The sequence below is a fragment of the Carettochelys insculpta genome, chromosome 9 (assembly GCF_033958435.1).
Source record: "Carettochelys insculpta isolate YL-2023 chromosome 9, ASM3395843v1, whole genome shotgun sequence".
NCBI lineage: Eukaryota > Metazoa > Chordata > Testudines > Carettochelyidae > Carettochelys > Carettochelys insculpta.
Window position 1 is genome coordinate 59076138 of NC_134145.1, and position 17674 is coordinate 59093811.

A 17674-nucleotide genomic window follows, 5' to 3' on the forward strand; every position below is an offset into this window, starting at 1 on the left:
GCCCTGACTACTGTTGCTGTGGTGTCACAACGACCATCTGACTACTTCATGAGACAGGCACAAGCTTGCCTTGTGCACTGTATCTATGTTAATTTACTTTTCACTAATACTCACCAGATGAGAAAAATATACATTAAGGCAGTGTCAGAGAGGTAGCCGAGTTAGTCCGTATCTTCAAAGAAGTCCTGTGGCACCTTACAGACTAACAGATATTTTGGAGCACGAGCTTTCGTGGGCAAAGGTCTTTGCCCACAAAAGCTTATGCTCCAAAATATCTATTAAGTCTATAAGGTGCCACAGGACTTCCTGTTGTTCGTTATGGCTGTGTTTCTTAAACTTTTTGAGACCACAGAACGCCAAACAATACAATTTAATCAGGTATGGTAGCAAAGAAGTAGTCATATTTTATCTGGTTTTAATAGCAGAAAATATAGACCATCAGTGTATTTTTTCAAACACTACAGGCACACCCCCGAGTTCACAGAATGCCAGTGTTCTGCAGCACAGTTTGAGAAACACTGCATGAAGGGTGGTGGAAAACAAACAACACTATAAAAGGAAGAATTGTAAGTTCCTATAACAGCACCAGATAGTAATTATTTATATATGTATGTCATAAAATGGATAACTACCATTCCCATTATTATCTACATAAACAGTATTTAAGAGAGCCAACATTTTTCGGTATACCTGTCACTGTTTCACTATTTCCACAGTACAGATGAAAACTGCCATTGTATTAAGAGTTTCCTCAATCAGCTTTTGTTCCATGAGGTAGTGTAGGCAAAATGTTTGCGGGACTGAGAAAGGGAAATGTGAGGACTCTAGAGCCACGTCTACACTTGCCTTGCAGGATAACGAGTGAGGTCAGAAGATGCTAATGAGGCGTTGCCATGAATACACAGTGCCTCATTAGCATAATGGCAAATCGCGTGCCTCCTGTGGAGACAGGAGCCTTTCGAAAGGAGCCCTCCCGTCTTCGAAAGCCCCTTATTCCTAAAACCAAATAGTGTAGACGTAGCCTATGTATATTTTAACTAACTAAGTTACAAAATGTTTGGCTACTTTTTAAGTAATCATATTGGATTTAATTTATGGTAGTGAATAACGCTAAGTTCCTAATTTCTCTGACTGAACGATCGCTACGTTCCCTTCATTAAGACTCCTACCACAGTGATGCTATTACCAAAAATTGCGAACACTACAGTCTTCAACTTGATTAGCTGTGAGGATGGTAAATGCTAGTACTGTAGTGATTTATTATTCTTTGCGGTTAGAGACTACTACACAGTAAAAGCTCGGTAAATCAATACCTGGATAACTGGCATATTGAGTTAACTGGCATGCCACAGGCCCAGCTGACCGGCCCTGAATCTCTGTGGGGTGCCGGATAATAGAATTTTCACTGTAACTTCTAAGTTACACTAGAAAGATAAAATTTAAGTATGACTAAAGCACCATCACATCACAGTATTCAGTAATGGCTTGAGGACTAAGTTCCAACTAAAAATCCTTCACTGATTTCCAAATACTGAGCAAATATCAATTATTGACAATCATCTAACTGAAACGATACAGACTAGTTCTGACCACTGCAAAGCCTGTGCCCTTCTTATAGCGGAGAGAAGCCACTGTAGTCTTTTCTAGCTCCACTACATTTGAAGCAGTGACCTGAACAACTGTTGTAACCAGTGCTCCTGAGATGGCTGCTGTGTGGACCTACAACATTCCAGTGAACCACATATTGTAATGCTTTTAATTTAGCGTAGCTGAAGTCCTATAGAATTTTTCCCTGATTTTGCATGATTGACATGAATACCTCAACTCAGATAATCCCCCAAAATATTTCTGCTCCTAAAATTGGAATAGTTTGTTTCATGTGGGACTAAGTACTTACTCATGAGCAGCTTCAGGGCAATGCAAATACAGGGTGATAATATAAACTGAGTAATTCCATTCTGTGCTAATGTACTCTACTCAGTATAAAAATGATACAAACACAACAGGTCTCTCTGTATTCCAGAGAGACAGCCCTGATTAACTTCTTCTCCAAGGACCAATGAAAACTCCCATCTGTTACCTGAAGGTCAGTGTGAGGTCCTCAGCTGAAACCTTGGTTGATGGTTCTAGTTGTCCGTTTTCTGTCTGTTTATTGGTGCCCAGGTTGCTTTTCATGTCCAAGGAAGACTGCCTCTCCTTTGAAAGAAGATGACAAAGTATTGGTTCACATCATACAAAGATTCTGTGACTTTGATTCCATGGGGACAGAAAAGAACGGCTGTCAATCTCACACAAAGCACCTAACAAAAGCCACGAGTCAAGAAAACACGGATTCAGAGGGATATTCTCCATCCTCACAGTTAACAGAATTTCCCGAAAAAGAGGAGCAATTCCTACTTGGCAAAACAAGGAACGAGGATTTTAACACCACAGGCTGATCACGCAGCAGCATTCTTATGCGTGTTGTAGCCTTTCAGGTTTCTACATTTATAACTGTAAGAATATTTGGACAACAATTTGAGACTAAGATTTTGTAGTTAACTGCCTCATTGCAAAATGAGTCCCACAAGGGGTCACAGTCATCCAGAAGAGCGCCTTACGGCAAGGGTCAAAGTGCTGCAGCCAACGAAGCAGCACCACCTTCCACCTTGCCACTTCCCATGCCCACACACTCACCATGCTCAGCTCACGGGTTCTCTTCCCAATTTCCCTCTCCACCTGGTGCAGTTCCATGCTCAGCTGTTCACTTGAGATCATTCCAGGCCATTTAGGAGGTGGTGGTGGAGGCTGGGGCTGGCCTGGCAGGGTGGTCGTCTCCCTCTGCAACAGCAGCCTGTTATTAGCAGCCTAAATGCATAAAGCCAAGCACATACACAACTAAGGACAAAACAAACCATGCACAGAGAAGGATCAGGCTGTAATTCAGGAGTGTTGCCTAGCTGTATAAATCAAGCCTTCCCTCCCCTCACATGGGCTGCAACGCCATGACTATGAAAGCACTTCCAGCAATATTTCAAGGCGTCTCCTACATCCAGTTAAAGGTGTGTGTCTGTTCCTGCTTTGTAAAATGTCAGTATTTAACAGGCAGTTATTTTATTATTGCGATGAATCGTTACTCCTAATAAGGGTTGTTCTGCCCTGCGTTTTCTTTTGTATTTGCAAATGAAGCCACAATGCAGACCCATGTGGAAATGTTCTTTTGTGAACTATTTGCTCAACAACAGTTCCTGGAGGATAAACAAACCCATGTCATTGGATTTTACTATGGTAGAGATCACTGAACCCCTACAAGACAGATACAACATTACTGTTTTTATGTAACTGTTTGACCATCCTAAGAGCAGAGGTGCTATAAAGCACAACTAATTAAGGGCTCTTCCCCAACATACACAAGGAAGCACAGAGAAAAGAAGCAGAGAGAGACCAAGTAACTTATTCAAGGTCATACAATAATTCAATGAATACCTCCAAAAGTGCATCGGACTGAGTCTCTGTTCTGTACTTAAACTGCAAGGCCATCTTTCCTTATAGTAATCACAGATTACTGGTCTGCAGTGAACACAGACAGACACGTATCCACTACAGCAAAAGTATATGGCTACAGTTGGTTTACACTCAAAGCTTTGACTTATCCCTGCAGTATTTAAATGGAAAATGTCTCCTGGATTATAAATAGCTGGTTGCATCTAGAAACAAAGGTGATAGCTCAAGGTCCTGTGACCTGAGCAATAAGTTTACTCTCAAGGTTTTAAAATTCTGAAAGCCAATGTTCAAAATCTGATCAATTAAGGTGAATTCTAAAGGTATATAGGGGAGGGAGGTCAGACAGAGGTTTCGAAACTTTCCAATACTCCTGCACTAAGGCAACAGTGAGGCAAGCACACACAATTTAAATACCATTTCTTTCTTGCTCCTGAATAAGAGCACAAGAAAAAACACTTCTCAAGTAACTGGGAAATGTGTACTTCTTGAAAGAGTCACTGCCACCCACAGTCATTAAGAATGCCATAAGCACTTAACAGATACACAATGAAGAACTACTGCTTTCGGACCCAACCTTTTACTAGGCCAGAGGAAAGACTTCTGACCATACCCCAACCATGAAGCTTGTGGAGAGAAACCTCAATCTGACTAGATGGGAGGCATCAAAGTAGTTCTCTATTGCTTTCTGTAGGAAAAGGCAGCTTTCCCTATCCCAGCTTTCCTACAGGAAGAATTCCTTATTTTTGTTTTGCAGCTCCCTACCACCACAAAATCCCATAAAATGGAGTAGCGCTACAGCTACTGCTCATCATTCCTTTTACTAATATAACCTCTCATATCATCCCACATGTGCATGAATTACACTCGTCGTAAATAGACCTTGACATTGAGCTTTTTTTCACTCAAGTTAAAACATCTTCCACACCTATTTTGTGGCTTTCACTGTTTAGGAAGAAAAGGGCCACTGCACAAAGCCAAAACGCCACACAAAAGGGTTTAACTTTCAACAGGCAATGATTATCTCAGAATCTGAAAAGCCAACAGCTTCATTTGCCTACAGATCAATGGGCTCAGAAGCAAGTGAGAGAGAAAAAAGCAAGCGGGTGTGAATAAATAAAAACACACATGGTATGCTTTCTAAGTGTAAGTCCTTAGTTCCTGCTGCTAAAGAGTGAAGGGTTTTTCTTTTGTGCTGACATGTCCTGGTGCCAAGGATTTAAATTTCTGTACTATGTGATGCGAGAAGAATCTTTGGTTTATGATAAGTAAGTCTGCCAACCCCAGCTCTCTCCTGTCCCTTCTGAGACAAAGGTACGAACCTCTATTCCTCGTAACTGCGTTTGCTGGCTGATCTGATGATTTAGTTGTTGCAGTTCCAGCCGGAGCTGCTTCTCTCTCTCAGCTGAGGCTAAGGGTTTCCCGTGGCCGGCTACATCTGACATGGACAATCTCTCCCTTTGAGGGGCAGGAAAGGGAATGGAAAGAAAATACATTTCAGACAATAGTTTTACTATGTTTGGTAAAGTAGTAAGTACAGACAAAGAGAGAGAGATTACCGGTCACTGAAGCGTCCCTGAGAAGGTATGTTTTGGTGGGGTGAATATGGAGACGCTCCCCAGCCACCATGAGTTCCATATGGACTGTACTCTGCAAAAAAATAAAAGGCGTTACCCAGGTAACACATGCTACCTCACAGTGCTTTGAATGACAGAACTACAACAGATATAACCCAAAAGAACAATGTTTAATTTCTTAGTGTGTAGGTTAGTGACCATTCTGAGGATGATACAAAATAATGTTTATGTTAAGCTTGCAATGGTAATTATTTATACCCTGATTAAGTGCTTTCAGATGTGTTATTCATTAAACTTCTTAGGAAAGGAAGTCTCAAAATCTGAAACTACCGAGAAGAAGAACTACACAATAGTGATTGCATTTTAAATTCACATCCTCCTTTAATCCAAAATATATTAAGTACTGACAATGGGAAAGGGGAGTTCATAATCCCCCTCCAATGACAGCTTATAAATATCTGAAGGATGTAAACACTAAATAGGAAGACAACCTTATTGATGTACATGGGGAAGCTGCTAGTAGCAATGAGATGAAACTGATAAAGGAAGACTACCAGGAAAAAAATTCTTGACAGTGAAATCCTTTTGGCTTTGGAACAGTCTAAGGAAAGTGGTGGGAGCCTCTTGGCATAGGGATTAATACCATGAACTGTACAGAATAGCCCTGTACTAACAGGGAGTCAACAGATCTTTTCCACCTCTAACTCCATAATTTACGAATTAGAATCTGACAGTATTAAATACCATTTAAGATTCTGACAAACATTTTCAACCTCCACTATACTAGCACACCGAAGCAAAACTGTGCTAAAAAGAAAAATAGCCATGTGTGTCAGTTATACCTGCAATGTTGATAGATTTGGTGGAAGCTCCCTGAACGGCCATGGCCTGCATGGGGCCAGAACTTGGGTACATCGTTTTGGAAGTACGCGAGATGGCCCCAAACCTCGATACAGTAGGCCGGTCTCCAAATGGGATGAGGTCATCGTCCCCTGCTTCTGCTGCCCTTCTCTGCAGGTCCAACCGCTGGTCACGCATGCCTTTACTGTCTATGTTCTGCACAAGAGGTAAAGAAAAAAAGGAAGTTGACCCCAGCAGTGATGGGGAATATATAAAATGTTTCTTTCCTGACCGTTTGTCTTCCAGAATGTACCAATGCCAGTATGGAAAAGTCTTGCTCAGGGTGTCTGTCAGGCAGTAGCGTCTCCTTTACTGGATTTCTGCACCTGGTTTCATCCTTGCTCTCTCAGCATCTGGACAGTCTTCCTGTTTTTTCAGTTCAGAACTTACACAGATGGAGCTACACTGACCTGAACTGACTGACTCTGATGTGGCTGCTACCTCCGTAAATGGGTCTGAAAAGCAGCGCCCACACCCAGATAATGAAGAACTACAAAGAAACTAAGCTGGAGGGTGGCAAGGGCAAGAGCCGGCGCAACCTACTGCAGCGAGTGGCTCTTCTTCCAAAGCTCAATGGCAGCCATTTTGGAACATGGCAGCTGAAGCCCTCTCCCCCTGCCCCCCACATCAGTTAGGCCTCTGTGAATGTCACTGAGGTCACGGTGAGGAAACAAAGGTGTGCTGCCTCAGGAATCACTACTGGGCAGGGGTAGCTGTGGTGCTCGTGTCTAAAACACACAGTTTTGAATCACGCCATTCAGGAAATTAAAAATAAGTCACTTGGGAACGTGTCTGCCTATCCAGGAGGGATGTCTGGAGCCAAATGTTTTGTCCCGTGGTTATCTTTGGGAGCCACTGGGTTGCTGTCTTAGAGGCTGGAGTCACAGTCAGAATTTGAACAGCATCCAGTCGGAGGGAATGTTTAACAGTCCTTTTCACCTTCTCATCCAGGTGTCAAAACATCTCCCATGACTCAGAATGGCAAGTTAAAGTTCACCTTGGAGTGGAGCAGCTATAAGTCTTGGAAGTCCAAGCTGCTCTTGGAGGAAAAAGGTGAGTGCAGCTTCTTCCCTGTAGGTTTTCTGTTCTGAGTAGGTGAAGATCTGGCTGCTGGGGTGACTAAGTAATCCCTAAGTAAGGAGGGGAAGGATAGCTCAGTGGTTAGTGCATTGGCCTTGTAAATGTCGGGTTGTAAGCTTAATTCTGGGGCAGGTTTAAAAAATAATCTGTCAGGGATGGTGATAGGACCTGCTTTGAGTGCAGTGGCACTGGACTAGATGACCTCCGACGTGCCTTCCAGTTTTAGGATATATGTTTCATTTCTCTGGCATGACCCTCCCATGGTTATCCAGGAAGAAGAAAGCCTCACAGTACAGAAAGATGGTTTAGATCTGTTTCTGGCTCATTCTCCTTGAGACTATAGAAGAGATGGATGAGGCTTTTCCTGGCCCTTGGAAACAAGCATCTTGAACAGAAGGTCAGAATCCTGAGGGCAAGTGAAGCCCAATGGTGAAGTTTCATGCAAAGCTTTTTCAGAGGAAGGATGAAAGCAGTGAGACAACAAAGACCCTACTTATTCAGGATACGGCTCAGATGGAGAAATTTCCTTTGTGGTAATGAAAAGTAAATCCCTTCCTCCCACCCGCAAGACTGGATGACATGCTGAAGGTGAAAGATATAGTGTTGGCCCCCTCTGAGAGGTCTCCTTTTTCTGGCCAGTGGATGGGAGAAACTTAGGAGGACCTGCAGCACAGCTCCCAAGTCGACAGAGGGCTTCTGACATAGAAAGCACTTGCTTCACCTAGAGTATCTCCTGCCACTTCCCAGAGTAGCTGCATCAGTCCTGCATGGTGAGACTGTACAGGACTGGTAGGGGCAGAACAAAATAGACCAGTTGCCCAAAGCTGCAGGAGACAGGCTGTGTTGATGCCTTTTATCCTGTTTCCTCCTCTCCCCCTCAGAGTAAGCCAATTTTGCCATTCCTTGTTCCATGTGGCTCCAATGAGGTCAGCAAGATGGAGGTCAACTCAGTTGTGCAGCACCAGCTGCTTCCGATAAGTCTGGAGAACTAATGGGGAAACTTGCCTGCAGGCAGAGGAAGACGAGCTGAGGAGAAAATCTTGCTAGTCAGCTAGCTATAGCCAGACAAGTACGTGTTCGTACTGGTACCAGCATATCACAAAATGAGGAGGAGTTCTGAAAAATAGTCTCCACCAGTTGTCTTTGTCCCAAGACGGTTCACCTGAACATATGACGGTGAAGGAATGAGGTGGGAAGCATGATAAAAGGAGAGGAGAGGAAACAGGAAATTCTTCATAACAATCCTCCTCCTTCTCCGCATACCCACCCTCCAGCCCTCATCAAAAAAAAGAGACCAAGCTCCTGCTTCATCTGAAGACAAATTGCAGTGAAGATGAGTTATATAAACAATTTTAAAAAAGTGACAAAGTTAAAGGAAGGCTAGGTATGACCGCTTCAAGGTCACTAAGGACAAATTTCAGCATTTTTTCATGTTTTCCTAGCTAGGGAGCAAGATAATTTTGGTATTATTGCAAGACCCATGCCTTATTCCTTCCCTTGCAATCACTGGCCCTGAATAAACACGATACCTCAGCAGGCATTTTCCTGGAAAAATCGATCCTACAGGAAAACAGAAGCACTGAGGCAGCACTCCTATTAGGGACAGTTGATGCCTGTTCCCTTCCACTCTTATTTCTTGTTTTAATAAAAATTTTAATAACTCATGGAATAATTTTCAAGGAGGGCACGTCAAACAATATAGTTCTCATGGATCAATATAGTCTCAGCTTTGGATTCTGTGTGCAAGAGAGATAGGAAATAAATAAAAAAGTTGGGAAGGCACTCAGATAGTACCAGACTGAACAATCATGTTATATTTGCAGCCCTCCTGAGAAATATCTGGGGTGTTTTCTTGGTTATGGATCCCAACAGATACAAATATCATTGAGCCACCCCATAAAATAAAAGAAAACTTAATTTTAACCATGACCATCAAGGGACCCAAAAGAGGTTAAAAACCTCAGGTCTTCTCCTAACTCCATGAACAAACAAAACAAAAGATGTGCCGCTCCAACCAATTAAGCCTTACAACAGATAATTTTTGGACTCCAAATTAGTATTGAGAAACAGATGACAAACATCATAGTCTCTCTCTCCCTGAGTGGGTTCAAGCCAGGAAGGAGTCACATTCATATTTATAATCAGAACCAAGAGAACAAAACAAACAGATGAACAGAAACAAACACGTGACAGTGGAACAATTTTTCATTTGGAAAACTGAGCATCCTGTTGCAACTGTAAAGCTATCCCTTTGACTGTCAGATACAATGGCTCTGAAACAAAGGCATATACTGTAATCCATCTAACTTAGTAAACCAAGGAGGTTGCTTGCAATTTAACTTTTTCTCCATTCTTGCACCTCAACTTACCGCCATCTCTACGCTCCCCGCTGCCACTACGTCTTTGGGTTTTGGATCTTTGGTTCCAATGTAGGAGCCAATGGTGTCACACGACCAAGGAGAGTACTGGCTATAATCGTTTCCTTTGTATTTCCCAGCTACCTTCAGGTCTTCATCCGAATACTGTACAAAAACAAAAACCTGGTTCTGTCAGTTAAAGGTAAGAAGTTTACTTGCAGGCATTTTTGACTCCTGAAAGATGCAGAATGGACTTTCACCGGATGTTCCATAGGAATCTGCCAACTTATATTTAATATTATTTGTGAAATTTCAAAATCACCTGGCTGAGTGCCCAGTACTGAACGTTCAGTGCACAGCAAAAAAGCAGTGATATTGACCTTGATTAGGCTGAAGATTTGTCTTATTACTTAATTCTATCCATAGCAAGCATAAATTACACCTAGTCTAGCAATGGTGTTCTGGTCATTAACGGAGACATTCAAAGCAATCTAATAGTGCCTTTACACATTAAAGCAGCAAGACTGTGCTCATGGCTATATAAAAAGGTAACTAAGAACCCCGACAGATCAAAAGTCTAATGGAGAACTAAGAGTCTCCTCCAATGTTGCAATACAGACCTCCGTAACTGGAGCATAAAAAAGCGCTCTAAAATGTATAATACAGGTTGAATCTCTCTAATCTGGCACACTCCTGTCCGACACCACCCATAATCCAGCATGATTTTAGTTAGCTAGACAACCACTTGCCATGGGTGTGCCAAGCTTCCTGTGGTCCCATAAAGTTTGGTTACAGCCACAAGTCCTAGTTCTCAGTGTTCCATTCTGTTACTTAGCTCTAATTTATGCCTAAATGTCTTTCAAGAGTCCAATAAGCAGTGGAAACATTGATAATGCTGCTAGACAACACTGATCTCCTGTGGTTTGGCAAATTCTCTGGACTGGCTCCGGGAAGGTCCCCAGGGTGCTGGGCTAGAGAGGTTCAACCTGTCTAAGATCCTAGGAGATTATCATTGTTCAACATAATGCTAACTTAAAAGTCTACCCTTTCTTACATTATAAGCTATGTCAGCCTTTCAGAAGATCAGGATCAGTGACAGAAACTCACTCCCCAACACTGCATACCTCTAAACTAATTTCTGATCATACCAGAAATCCAAAACCATTATTAAAATATGCTTACCTCCTCTTGGTGGAAGGGGTGAGGCAAAGTTGGTGAAGGTGCAAAGGGAGGTGGAGAGATCACCTTCCTCTCTTCTAACTGGGCCATGATTTCCTTCCTTCGGCGATGAAGCTCATCCAGGCTGGGATGGGGTTGAGGTGGAGGTGGAAGTCGGTTATAAGGCTCCTAGAGTTTTAATTTACAAAAAGTTGTGTATTAGTCAACAAGTTGTTAAACACACAAAGTAAAGCAAGATCACCCTACAAGAAAAATGTGCAGAAAAAACAATATCTAAAATTAGAACATAGTTTTGGATGGAAGAATGAAAGACAATCCTACTTGTTCATTAATGTTGTCCTGGAAGCTGCAGCTTATTAGTCAAAGAAAGAGTTCACATGGGTGATAGTGCGAGCTACCCCATCAATCAATATGGAACATACATAAACAGCCAAAATTGATTAGACCTCTATTAGTTCAGAGAGACCTAGCTTTTTTTGATATTCAACCCACAAAATGGCCAAACGTCCCTTTTGCAAACTACAGTCCTTTCTGGTTGTATTTAGCTTTAAAGTGCTTGTGCATGCCAAGCAGGGAGATGCCAAACCTGTCACTCAGCCTGGGGCACAGTAACTGGACAACGCTGCAGGATATAATCTTACTTGAGTTAGAATATCTGGGGATGTTATATAATGAATAGGCTTATACCACAAGCAGATCGATCATCTCTCAGACTTCATGAAGCTATAAACTGGCTAAATTAAAATGTTTATGCTCAGTCATGGATCAAGAAGTGGGATATAGTGCCCTTAATCTCCACGTTGCTCATTTGAATCTAGCTGTGTCATGGACAGAACATTTTCATCTAGTGGTTTATGGACACAGCAAGTTTGGTCTCCTTCCAGTTTCCACTGGACTGATGACCACTTAAAACCAAAATACACTGATATTGCAGTTGGCAAGCCCAGTCAAGGGGCTAAGTATAGAATGGTCACGAAAGAAGATCTCCTCGCCCATTCCAGAGGTAGTCACAATGTTAAGAACGGGCAGTGCATGAAATCTCACATTACCATGTGCCCATGCTGTTACTTGCACTGTGCATAATGAGAAGATATCCATTTCCCATCATGTCACAATCATGTCACTACACTTACATTTAAACAAACAAGTAAAGATTTAAAACCCTACTTTGAAATTTTATATTGCCATTGAAGTTGGAGTCAAAGGGTTTCATATGACATTTCATTACTTGAAATCATTTGTGTGTCACTATGTTCTTTCAAACGTGACCAGCGCCAGTGCTCAATTTCCATCGGTAGCCATTATTAATTTTAAAACTTGGTATAAGGTAAGGGAGGGCGAGGGGGAGAAAAAAAGCAGATGCCTAAGCCACTAATTAAGGCTTGCATTTGGGGTTTAAGTCTCCTAAAGAATGCTTCACCTCCCCTCCTTCAAGAAGTGTCCAGTTCCCCAAAGTTAATGGCCACTTAACGTTACCTCACTGACCAAAGGATAAAAATATAGAGAAAGCCTTACTCTGTGGTATGAAGGTCTGATTTGATTGAGATGTGGACCCACTGGATAATAGCCCTCCACTTGCTGGTATCTGTCTCTGGATTCAGGTACATAGGGTGGTACAGTTTGCTGTGGAATTTCAATGGGCACAGGGCTTCCTCGGACAATATCTTCCCGTTGGTATGGTTGGGCAGAGGGGTATACACGCCGGTTGTCATAGTGTGGTTGATACATAGGTTGTCCCATGGGAGGATACTGCTGTGGTTGTGTGCCGTACTGTGAGTTCACCACACGATCCTGAAGGTAGGGTGGGTAATGGTCTAAGTAAGGACCACCAGGGTCAGAAGCAGATGGTAGAGGTCGGGCAAAACGAGACACACACTGTGAAGACTGAGTAGGATAGTACACACCTGAATTTTAAAGATAAACGAAAAGTCAATACATGATTGGACACATTCACCATCATTTATTCTTAGAGATTCCAGCCTACAGCAGTGTTGAAGAGAGGCACCAGTAAGTAATTTGTTGACCACACAGCTGTCATCCTACTGCTATAAATACTTTATTTTCGTACAAGAAAGTCTTCCTAAAAATCTATCGCAAGACATTTGAGAAAGCAAGGGTTGACCTAGAGCTCCAGGAGAAAAAAAAGTTTAAATTAACCAAACCAGTTGTTATTGCTGGAAACAAGCCACAGCAGCCAGAGACAGAGCAAAGCACAGGTGAGAAGGTGTGGTCTGCTCTTTTCAGTCTAGACCATTATTGGGTCTAAAGACTATACTATATACTTGTAGGAACTCACTAGGGCTATGGCTACACTAGAGAGTTTTCTTCACAAAACTCACGGAGCGTCCGCACACAAAATGTATTTTGTCAAGAGCGTGTCAACAAAGCTCAGTACTTGTGTTGACAGATTCTGTTGACAAAAAAGCCATGTGGATGCTCAGGGGGACGTCTCTTGACAGACAGGGCTTCTGGTTCTCCAGGAAGCCCTGTTTGCTGTGCTTCCGGCTGGCTGTTCTGTCAAGAAAGTGGCTGGGCAGTCTGGCCACTCTCTGTCAACAGAGCGGATCGCTTTTTCGATCCACTTTTGCGTATAGCCGCAATCTATTGACAGAAATTTTGTCAGAAGTCATCATCCAACAGAAACTTCTGTCAATAGATGGCTCGTAGGTGTCCCTCCAAGATGACATGAGTGAGCCTGCCAGTCAGTGACTACTCTCAGGGGCACATTTTTTGAGAAGACCATGAAAAGTAGAACGTAACTCCCCTCAGTTTACCAGAGCCATTTGTGTAACTGGGTGAACCTTGATCAGCTGAAACTCCGGGTTAACTAAATACTGGTTATACCCCATTGATGGCAGGAGCTGACTTCAGCCCTGCAGAACATCAATGATTGCCAGGGCTGAAGCAAAAATTTGGGGGCCAGCTGTCAGACCTGAAAGGAGGAGCTTAAAACTGGGAAATACAGCACAGCTAGTACATGCCAAGGAAAACAAACCTCCAGCCCCCTGTGGCTGGAAGAAGGGCTGACTGAATACAGGAGCTCTTCAGGCAGCTGCTGCCCAGTAGCCTCTCTCTGAAGGAAGGGGTGACCCAAAACAGATTGTCCTTTCATGGGGATTCTTTGAACTCAGTTGAGGGTCCATAACTCAATAGGAGCACCCCAGCGGTAGAGAGCCTTTCCACAACCAAGGAACAATTCTTAGCATTAATTCTCCCTTCTTCTGGCAATTGACAATGGTAGAAGAGTTGGAATATCTGGGGGTAAAATGGAGGTGGAGCCATTTAGGGACTAGCACCGGCCTGAAGAAAACTCTGCTGCACTTCTCAGAGCAATGAAGCAGGTGAATGCTGGGACCTGATGCCAGAGCACCTGTATGTAAACAAAGGGTTCACGGTCCAATGTTGGGAACTGCTCAGGCTCCCATTTGCACCTAAAGTCAAATATTACACATTTTAACTCGTAGCTCTGGGTATCTTGATTTTATTCTTCCTCCTCCTGCCTTTCTAGAACTGTATCCCACCCCATCTCTTTCCACTCACACTAATTTCTCCTCCACCAGGTTCATGCTCAAGCAATGAGAATCTGTGAATGAAGCCTTGTAAATACCTCCTAGTAAGTTACTATTGTTCCCATTTTCCATGGCGTCTTGTGATTGTCACTTCATCTCATCACTTTCTACTGTGGTAAAACAGACTTTTTTATTATGCTGGATGAGCAAAATCCTTTGCCAAAAATCAGAAAGGCAAGTTCTTGGTTAAGGGCACCAAAATCCCTGCCACTGGCTGAATGTTATCACATAAGCAATGTATCACTTAGGCCAAAAGAAAACTCTACCACTAAAGCACACCTTTTCTCCATGCTTGACTTCCATCTTGCTAAGCTCTTGGCACATTAAGAATATATCCTTCAGGGTTCCAGAGGAGAACCCAAAATCAAGGGGTTAAATAAAACACTGGCTGGTGGGGGAGCATAAGCACGGAAGAAAAAAAGTGCAAAATGTACTCCAGAACCTCTTACCTGGTAGGTAAGGCGATGGCTCAAATGGTGGGGCAGCTCCTCTAGGGTCCTGATAAAAGACGTCGGCTTGCTGACCAGCAAGCAACTGTGACCCACGTGGTACCATTTGGAGCTGCTTAGAGACGGAAATTGGAGGCAGATCCGAAGGACCTCTCGGTGGCACAGGGTGAGGGTTCACTGGTAAGGCAGAAACAGAGTTCTTGGGGACAGACTCCAGCCTAAGGTAGAAGGAAGACAATCAAGGATTAGCTGACCGCACAGAACTTGTCAGAATTTCAATACTGAGCATCTCTCAACAACGACTGAGTTCAAAGCTCCATCTTTAGAGGTCTCTCACCACTTTCTCTTATAAAAGCATGTTTTTTGTTCGGCCATTTAACCACTAAAGGTGCAATGCAGGAAAAACTGTTCTTTTCTAGAATGGATTTACTGGCCCTTGTATTTCCTCCATCACACATTAACACAAACCACACTTCGAACAATAGTTAGGAAGGTCCGTACAAGTCAGGAGGGGATCCAGGGGCACTGCTGCTCAGGTGGTCAATCTTCCCTGGCTTCAGAGTAGAATCATAGCCGGAGTCGGTCCCTCGGGAGATAAGCTGTGTGACTGCGCTGCTCGGTGGCGCAATTCCATTCGGCAAGGCAGAGGATTTTCTACTGGGCAAGTCCACTGCCCCTTCATCTGAGAGCATAGTTGCTGAAGGCAGGCCCACCTCATTTAGCTGGCCCAAAGAGGCACTCAGGGGTCTTCTGGGAACCAGGCGTTTGTTCATTTTACGAAATCTTCAGAAAAAGAAATGACACACCAAAAAATGAAAACAGGAAACTAGAAGGAGTTGGGTTGCAAGATTTTTCACACAGAGGTGCTACAGAAAGAGTTTCAACTTTTAACTCAAGCTTCCTGAAGTTTTTTGCCAGAAATTTATTGCTAGTATTGGGCGGACTAGAATGTCTTGGTGTTATTTGGACAAACGTTAGCACAATGTTTTCCTTCAGAAAAAAAGAGTACGTATACTACCTATTCAGCAAAGATTACATGCCTGCATTCAGATGTGGGGGGGAAAAATGTAAAGCAATATTAAAAAAAAATTAATGCAAAGGTATTTCAAGGAATTTAGAGTTAAGGGTCCCACAATAAAATTAACTTTGTTCCCCTTGCATCTATTTATTACAAGAATGTGGTCTTCATTTACATGGAAACAACAAACTCAAGTGGTCAAAATACTACATCTATACAGGTAGAGTTTTAGGAAAAAGGTCACAGCAGTGTATAATCTAGTTTATTTACACAGCATTACTGAATGAAGAACAAAGTGGAAGAAAACACTTCTTCATTCAGCGTTGGGTGATGACATATTATTTTAGGAGGCTTGCAAAATACAATTAAGCTGCGTCTACACGTGCACGCTACTTCGAAGTAGCGGCACCAACTTCGAAATAGCGCCCATCGCGTCTACACGCGTCGGGCGCTATTTCGAAGTTAACTTCGACGTTAGGCGGCGAGACGTCGAAGTCGCTAACCCCATGAGGAGATAGGAATAGCGCCCTACTTCGACGTTCAACGTCGAGGTAGGGACCGTGTAGACGATCCGCGTCCCGCAACGTCGAAATTGCTGGGTCCTCCATGGCGGCCATCAGCTGGGGGGTTGAGAGATGCTCTCTCTCCAGCCCCTGCGGGGCTCTATGGTCACCGTGGGCAGCAGCCCTTAGCCCAGGGCTTCTGGCTGCTTCTGCGGCAGCTGGGGATCTATGCTGCAGGCACAGGGTCTGCAACCAGTTGTCAGCTCTGTGTATCTTGTGTTGTTTAGTGCAACTGTGTCTGGGAGGGGCCCTTTAAGGGAGCGGCTTGCTGTTGAGTCCGCCCTGTGACCCTGTCTGCAGCTGTGCCTGGCATCCCTATTTCGATGTGTGCTACTTTGACGTGTAGACGTTCCCTCGCTGCGCCTATTTCGATGTTGGGCTGAGCAACGTCGAAGTTGAACATCGACGTTGCCGGCCCTGGAGGACGTGTAGACGTTATTCATCGAAATAGCCTATTTCGATGTCGCAACATCGAAATAAGCTATTTCGATGTTGGCTGCACGTGTAGACGTAGCCTTAGAGACCTAAGGGCAGGCACAATATTTAACACAATTTGCACTGCAAAAAATTTATTTATTTATTTTTCAAGATTCAAACTTTCCTACCCTCAAATTAATCTAACCTCTTCTCTCAAAAAAATCCTGTGTGTAAATATGAACTTTAAAATATGCCGGAAAAACAGCAAACTGGGGCTCTGTTGGAGCCGTACAGAGAGCGAATTCCAGAGTTGAATGCCCTCTGCTAAAACTGTTCTGGCATCTGTTCAGTTATTAAAAATTGGAGGTGTGTTAGCTTAACTGTTTAACCAGTGTTAACTGGTTTCTACTATTGGGACTGAACAAATAAGAATTTTCTATAAAGGCAGATTCCAAAAATTAAAAAGACTTTATAAAGCAAAATCAACATGCTGAATTGCACCCAAAAGCAAAATCAGAAGCTGATGCAGAGTTCACGCTACAGCCAAGATTGTAAGAAATGCCACTGGAAAGTGAATAGCTGCATTCTGCACTAGTGAGTGTTCTGAGAGGTCTTCAGATGTAGATACAAACACAGAACAATCCAATCTACAGATTTGCATTTTGCATTGAGAGGAACAGTTGTAGTTTTGCCATACTTAGATTAGGAAAGAAAAAATGAAGCTCTGTTTTTGTTGTTACAACCAATACTTTCTATCAGGACCAAAAGAACGCACAGATCACTAACAGGAGGCAGGTCCAAATTCATCTAATCAAGGGAGCACATCTTAATTTTTCCATCTCCTCTGACTGTAACTCAACTCTCTGCCAGCCAGCATTATATCTCCTCTGGATTAAACTTCAGCCAGACAGCCCCAATTTCATCTAGACAGGGAGTGTAGAGTGCACATCACTTGGAGGTGATGAGAGGGAGCTGCAGAAAAGTTGCATTAGTGCACACAGCACTACAGGCTGTATCTGTCACGTAGCCAACAGACTCTCCCATAGTCAACAAAAAGTGACACAATAGATCCTTGCAGTGTTTCA

The 17674-nt window shown here is 43.1% G+C and overlaps 2 protein-coding genes across 5 annotated transcripts in view; one reads left to right on the forward strand and one right to left on the reverse strand.

Moving 5' to 3' along the window:
- ZBTB37 (zinc finger and BTB domain containing 37) overlaps positions 1-2612 on the forward strand; it is a 64464-nt gene extending 61852 nt beyond the window's left edge. Inside the window, exon 5 of the mRNA XM_075002712.1 lies at positions 2164-2612. Within this exon, the coding sequence (XP_074858813.1) occupies positions 2164-2202 (39 nt within the window). The 3' untranslated portion in view covers positions 2203-2612. The remainder of the gene's footprint in view (positions 1-2163) is intronic.
- Positions 1-17674, reverse strand: part of RC3H1 (ring finger and CCCH-type domains 1) — an 87472-nt gene that overhangs the window by 7803 nt on the left and 61995 nt on the right. For 2 of the 4 annotated variants that reach the window (XM_075002706.1, XM_075002705.1), the window contains exons 10-19: positions 15093-15374; positions 14592-14809; positions 12089-12477; positions 10577-10741; positions 9407-9559; positions 5900-6113; positions 5040-5130; positions 4803-4938; positions 2677-2847; positions 2081-2196 (exon numbers count right to left, since the gene is read on the reverse strand). In XM_075002706.1, coding sequence (XP_074858807.1) covers positions 2081-2196; positions 2677-2847; positions 4803-4938; positions 5040-5130; positions 5900-6113; positions 9407-9559; positions 10577-10741; positions 12089-12477; positions 14592-14809; positions 15093-15374 — 1935 coding nt within the window. The remainder of the gene's footprint in view (positions 1-2080; positions 2197-2676; positions 2848-4802; positions 4939-5039; positions 5131-5899; positions 6114-9406; positions 9560-10576; positions 10742-12088; positions 12478-14591; positions 14810-15092; positions 15375-17674) is intronic. The other 2 variants (XM_075002707.1, XM_075002708.1) reach the window with 2 other exon arrangements.